This window comes from Alosa sapidissima, chromosome 2 (assembly GCF_018492685.1).
Source record: "Alosa sapidissima isolate fAloSap1 chromosome 2, fAloSap1.pri, whole genome shotgun sequence".
Lineage (NCBI taxonomy): Eukaryota > Metazoa > Chordata > Actinopteri > Clupeiformes > Clupeidae > Alosa > Alosa sapidissima.
In genome coordinates, this window is record NC_055958.1 from 28,646,585 (window position 1) to 28,653,207 (window position 6,623).

Consider the following 6,623-nt stretch of genomic DNA (forward strand, 5'->3'; position numbering starts at 1 on the left):
GTCTTACACAGTTGTCAAAATAAACTTTGTATTACACTCTCCAGAATATTATACAAAACTGAAAAGCAATTCATTTAAAGCTGAAAGTACATCACACACACATTACCTGAGAAATAATCATCAATTGAATTCATTATTTACCTAAGAAATCTCAAAATACCCTAATTTAAAGATCCTTCCATGTGTGTTTCAAAATTTAAAGAAATATTACAGTAAAGCAACTCTTTCATGCTTTACGTAATTAGCCCATTAGTTCATACCAAAAGCGGAGCCTCCTGTTTTCATAATTTCCGTAAAAATGTGCTGTATTATTTTAAAATCAGGAAGTACAAGCATAAGATAAATGTGTGATTGCTGAGCAGGATCTCATTCTGTGTCTAGTCAATGCCACTGAAACCCGACAGGCATGGAACTCTCAGGGGAACCTGTCAGAGACAACAGACGCCAAAATAAAACATTACCTGAGCAGGGGATCTATGAAAGTGAGTTACTTGATACGTTATACGCTATATTTACTTTAACGTTTTTCCTTTGCTTCTTTCTTCAATTTTAGTGACAATATGGTTGTTTTTATAAAATTTGCCATTAAATGAATTTAGGTAAACACAATCATGTGAAGATAAAATACAATTCTCATTGCCAAATTGATCACATCAGTTCGTTAATCGCCATTCTATGGAGTCGGGGAGGTGTCATTGCAAGATTTTTGGTACTGTATATCAAAACAATGTGCGCTCATTTTCCTAAATTGTGGTCTCATTTTACTTTACTGTGCGCACAATTTAGATATTATGTGCTTGTTTTTTTTTACATATTGTGTTCGTTTTACTAAATTGTGCACTCATTTTAGTAAATAGTGTCATTTTTCAAAAATTAAAATGAGAGCACAATTTAAAGAGAAACTATGCAGTTTTGACAATTTCTTTGCTGTTTTCTCGGTTTTTACTTCTTTTCGCTGGCTCTGTCATGACGAATGTCTGAGAAACTCCATCGCTACCTTGTTCATACCTGACAGGCATGGAACTCTCAGGGGAACCTGTCAGGGACAACAGACGCCAAAATAAAACGTTACCTGAGCAGGGGGTCTATGAAAGTGAGTTACTTGATACGTTATACGCTACAGTATATTTACTTTAACGTTTTTCCTTTGATTCTTTCTTCAATTTTAGTGACAGTATGGTAGTTTTTATACAATTTTCCATTAAATTAATTTAGCCGGTGCCTGGCGTGTATGTGTATGTAAATGCAGTAAAGCAATTTGTTACACTTGTTATACTTCCCGACACTGAGGCCGTCGGCTCGCCGGCCCAAAGTTGCAAGGGTGGTTTTTCCACTCACAGGCGTTAGGGGGAAGCGAGACGGCCACCATTCAACCCGAAAAAAGTCATATAACCATACCAATGACTCCAAAACTGTTAAGTTAAGGTAAATTGGTTTTGGTTATGGTTAAATTAAGCTACAAAAAATGTCATAGTTCGCCTTTAATAAAATGAGTGCACTATTTAGAAAAATGAACACACAATTTAGTCAAATGAGCACATACTGTACTTTTGTAAAATGAGCACACATTTTCTTGATTTACACAAAAGAAAATATCTTGCAATGACACCTTCCGAGTTCCGTACCATTCATCATGTAAGGGATAATGGACTACAGCATTATTTTCGGTTAATAGAAAACAATACACTTTCAAGATAGTGATGCGAGGTGGTAGTGCATTATTTTTTTTTTGCTAAAACTGTCTGTTTGGAGAAGTAACAGTACTTCTTTCCGCCAAAATACCAACTCATTTCTCAACTTGCAGGACAAACTGCCATTACTAGTTTTAAATGGATGGTTCCGATGGCCAAAGGCCAGTCATTAGTTCTATCTCTTCTGTTGTCAAACAGGCATATCTCAGGATTCTGTTGAACCTTATCTTAATAATTCTCCTCTTTTTATTTGTTTATTTGTTGATGTTGATTTGTTTTGCTCATATCAAAACTGGTAGACCTATAAAAACAAATAACCTGGTGGTATCATAAGATATCATATGATGCTCAAAATCTGTCTCATAATATGATATATCTGCCTCTCTGATAGCCTAATATCAAAATCTGCTTCTCATAGTATATCTTACAAGGTTTCTAAAAAAAATCACAGTGAGGTTATAAAGATAATGCCAGTTGCTATGCAAAGGGTATTATCTACTGGTGACTCAGTTCTCTTTGTTGCACCCTTAATTTCCCTGCTGGGCAGACACCAAGCCATCTACATGTAAGTGTTATGTGGACCAGCCTGGCTTCCTCAAATGTATGGTTGCCATTCTGACTGTCCTCTGCATCACTTTGGGAGCATCTATGGTGACCTTGCATGTGTACAGTGAGTGCATTTTTTGATATCTTACACTGTGCACACATGCATGTGTAGCAAATGGTATAGGTTTTTAAATTATGTTGCTCGAAAGATGTTGTTCTTTTTAGAGACCAACTCATTCATGACAATCTTTAGTTATGGTGTATAGTGAGGGACAACACGGCCTTCGGTTCACAGAAAGAAATGCATGTTTAAGGTGGTAAAACGGTCCGCCAGTGAGGGATGATACACCTCGTAAGTGCATTTCTTTCTGTGAACCGAACGACGTGGAGTCCATTATCCCACTTATACCACTGTTGCCACTTGTCATGTTCATTTGCTGTTATAATTTAAACGTTTTAATCACTAAAACTGTCTTGCTTGTAGAACTACTTCTTTCCTCCACATATTTTTCTAAACTAATTTTTCAACTTGCAGGACAAACTGCCGTTACTAGTTATAAATGGATGGTTGCTAGGGCCAATGGCCAGTTGTTAGTTCCATCTCTCCCGTTGTCATGCGGGCATATCCCAGGATTCTGATGAACTTAGCTTTGAAACATCATGTAACTAATCTAAAAGCCACCTCAGTCATATGAATGCACATCAAAGTCTATGAGGGGCTACATTGAGATTCAGCCACTCTGTGTTAGCAGAAAATTGAACTGGGGAATATAGGACCCTCGGAGTATAGGACCTTGGGAACATACTGTAGGGCCCTGGGAACATAGGTATGCTTCCAGTTTAGGGAACATAGGTATGCTTCAAGACCTGCACACAGAAGCTGACTACACCACAATGTTACCAGTGGGAGGTCAGCGAACCTCCAGGGGGTCACCCACTCACAGTGCCCGATTACTCACGCACACACATGGGCACTCAGCTCCTGAGAAACAGAGACACAAGGATAGTTGTATCACACCAACTCAGCACCAGAGATCAACCGCTGTAAAAGGCATTGGGGAGCAGCAGTGCTACACAAATGGCCTCCTACCAGTGGCAAACAGAAAAGGGAACTGATTGAGACGAATTCATAAAAAAACAAAAAATAAACCAAACAAAACAAGCTCAGTGGCGTCAGTTACTCAATGCATTCATCAGACCAAATCACAACATTCAATTGTTCATATGCGCACACACAACTGAAGATGTACTGTAGGACAGGGAACATCAGTCCAATCCAGTCACACTAGCTGCAAGTCACGCTAGCTGCGAGAGAGGTTAGTAGTGGCAAAATAGTGGTAGGCAAAGCAGCAGTGTTCAGATGTTAGTAGGATGGGATAATTATTGCCACTCCCTTGTGTTAACTGGCCATCCCTGCTACACATACAACACAATTAAAAACCCAGGATATAAGGGAGAATAAAACTAATTGTGAAGATGACAGTCAAGTGACAATCAAGCAAGGTCCATCGTCACGGAGTCCAGGTAAAGGCAAATGGCATGAATTCCTAGAACCAATAGAATTTGAGTCTTTGTATGAGAACTGTGTTAAATGTTTTGAAAAAGGATGTAAAAATGTGTTAAAACAATGAAAAAGTGTTTACACATAGCAAGAGATGACTTCTGCTGTACTAAGACATTGAAGATCAAGGGGATCCCAGTTTCATTAAGTGCATCTAAGAATAACTGTGATGTATTGTGCATACACAGGGCAGCTATCTATTGGGTCTCAGTTTGAAGAGCTGAAGACTGAGTTCAAGAACATTATGAGAAAGCTAAATGACACCACTAAGGAAATGGATGACAGGCTGACAGAATTCAAAGACGAACAACAGGAACAAAAGGCTGAGCTGGAGCAACTGGAGACAAAATGTGCAGGTGATTGTTGCAGAAATGGAGCAGTACTTTGCAGTACTTTTGCATTGGGCAGTTGCAGTCCACATAAAACAAGTTTGTGCACATGAATGAGACTCAAAGTGTACAGAAAGGGACACACACATAGATACACTCTCCCTCTCTCTCACACACACACACACACACACACACTCTCTCTCTCTCTCTCTCACACACACACACACTCTCTCTCTCTCTCTCACACACACACACAGCCTATTCTATTTTATATATACAGTACCAGTGAAAAGTTTGGACACACCAACTCATGTACAGTATGGTTGTTTGCTTTATTTTTTATCTTTTATCTTCATTTATCTGAGTAGTAAAGGTGCAGTCAGGGATTTTAAGCGATTTCAAGCCCATAACATTTTTTGTCACATTCAGCAATCATCTTCTTACGACTGCTAGCTGCCCATTCCGTGACTGTAAACAAATATATCGTAACACCCCCAATTATCACCACTTTTGTTCAGAAATTCTAAAACAACGATGTTTTTTAACACTTCAAAATAACATTTACTACATGAACCTTACATTTTTCAGTAGCCATAGATGTGTAGATTTGAACAAAATCTGGTTTGGTTCTTAACGGGAGCATTTACTGCCTGAAATATCCGATTTTGTTTACCACGCTCTGAGTTATAGTGCTGGCCTGATGGGTCGCCTATTTACACCGTTTCAACGGCACATGAACGGTTAGACCGAGAATTCTCGTCATGAAATTAAAATTCCACTGGAGCTCCAAGCGGTTGTGTACACGCAGCCTTACAACACTGTTTACAGCTCTTCGAGTCACGGTAAAAAGTCATTTTTGGGACATAGCTAATGTAGATACACCTTTGGTGTGGGTGCTTGCGTTTCTTTAGTTGTCCGCTGTCTTGGTCTGTATAGAAATGGATATTAAGTGACACATACACGCAAGACGGTGGAAATACGGGACCGACGGTAATAGGGGGAGTTCCGAGTAGATAGATAGATAGATAGATAGATACACACACACACACACACAGTAAGTTAGGCTAACACGTTTTTACTTGAATGACAGGAGGAGGAGCAAAAGTTGCATTCTCTGCCTCTCTTTGGGAGACTGGAGAGAAACGCTCTGATGTTTCCACAATTCTAGCTTACAAGCACATCTTCACTAACGTTGGAAACGCATATGACTCCAACACAGGTAACGTAAAATCTACAGATTATGCAAAAAGTGGAAATAATATGATATAGTTTTAAAGTGTTTTGGGCCTACTTATAATTATTAAATGTTATTACACGTGTTTTTAACACAATATAATTTAGTGCAATGACTACCACAATACATTTCATATCAAAATGAGCTTTTGGGTTGGGTTTCATTAGAGGTGATAATACGTTCTACATTACAAATGGATAACTTAGTACAAATGTAATTATACTGTGATGAGTGATGAAATGGATTCAGTCTCTCTCTCTCTCTTCCGTATTCTTTTCCGCTGATCTTTCCGCTCTTTGTCAGGGGACTTCATTGCTCCTGTGAAGGGCGTCTACTTCTTTAGCTTTAACACGTTTGGCTACAGTGGCTCTGTGAGTGGTGCCATTCTCACCAAGAATGGCCAGCTGATGGTCTCCACCTACGAGTTCGCCTCCAGTGGTGACGCCTCTGACACCACAGGCAACTCCATCGTCCTGCAGCTGGAGGCCGGAGAGAGAGTCTCTATGATTTTGTGGGAGAACGCCCGGGTGTTTGACCAACGCAATGGCCACAACACCTTCAATGGCTTTCTCCTTTTCGCATTGTAGATTGGCTCTGTGTATATTCACTTAATGCTTATTGTGGCTGGCCTAGTAAAACCTATGGATTCACTGATAATTATTCTGTTCCAAGTGATCCCAAACCAAATTGAAAACAATGTGTACAGTACCTGCACTATGGAAATATGGGTAACACTTTATTTGATGGGGTGTGCATAATATCAGCAACAACAGCAGTCATCAAATATCATTTGGTTAATTATATTTTATTACCGTATATGTTCTGACAAATAAGCATAAAGCAAAAAACTTACAAAAGATCGCAAATATAATATCACTGTGGCTTTTTAACAGTGTTTGCCACTTATCTAAAGAATAATCAAAAATATGTTTCTAAACAAATAAGTGTTGTTTTATAAATAAAAATTGCTTTGAGCTGTTAACTGAGGGATGGGATTTAATCCTTTAAGCCTATTGAAAATGTATAAGTCAATATGTCTTTCCCCATATTTGTATCCATTCATCTGTATCAGACTTAGCATATGACACACAGAAGAGTTCAGCTCTCTTTACTATGGAAGTTAAAGTTAAGAAGGATACCTGAGTTTTCTTCCTATTTTCATTCCACTGTCAAGTAAAATGTGTAGAGTGTGGTGATGTCTTGTTTACTGATGTTGCTATTTGCTGCAACATCACTTTAGGTGTACTGATGTAGTTGATTAC

General features: G+C 38.7%; 1 protein-coding gene across 2 annotated transcripts; it reads left to right on the forward strand.

Annotated features, from left to right (window-relative positions):
- The first annotated feature begins 382 nt into the window (after positions 1-382).
- Positions 383-6,302, forward strand: LOC121701192 (cerebellin-1-like). Of its 2 annotated transcripts, none has more exons than XM_042084104.1 (5): positions 383-482; positions 2,239-2,361; positions 3,987-4,154; positions 5,218-5,346; positions 5,665-6,302. In XM_042084104.1, the coding sequence occupies exons 1-5, from the start codon at positions 407-409 to the stop codon at positions 5,946-5,948; spliced, it is 780 nt and encodes a 259-aa protein (XP_041940038.1). In that variant the 5' UTR covers positions 383-406; the 3' UTR covers positions 5,949-6,302. The 2 variants fall into 2 exon arrangements, with proteins under 2 accessions (XP_041940038.1, XP_041940037.1); XM_042084103.1 differs by lacking the exon at positions 383-482 and adding an exon at positions 1,013-1,093.
- Positions 6,303-6,623: the final 321 nt, after the last annotated feature.

Excerpts from the sequence above, each read along its gene's own strand:
- LOC121701192 (XM_042084104.1), top strand. The coding sequence starts at position 407 with ATGGAACTCTCAGGGGAACCTGTCAGAGACAACAGACGCCAAAATAAA. Across the intron at positions 483-2,238 it reads TGAGCAGGGGATCTATGAAA|ACACCAAGCCATCTACATGT; the intron begins GTGAGTTACTTG and ends CCTGCTGGGCAG. Across the intron at positions 2,362-3,986 it reads GGTGACCTTGCATGTGTACA|GGCAGCTATCTATTGGGTCT; the intron begins GTGAGTGCATTT and ends GTGCATACACAG.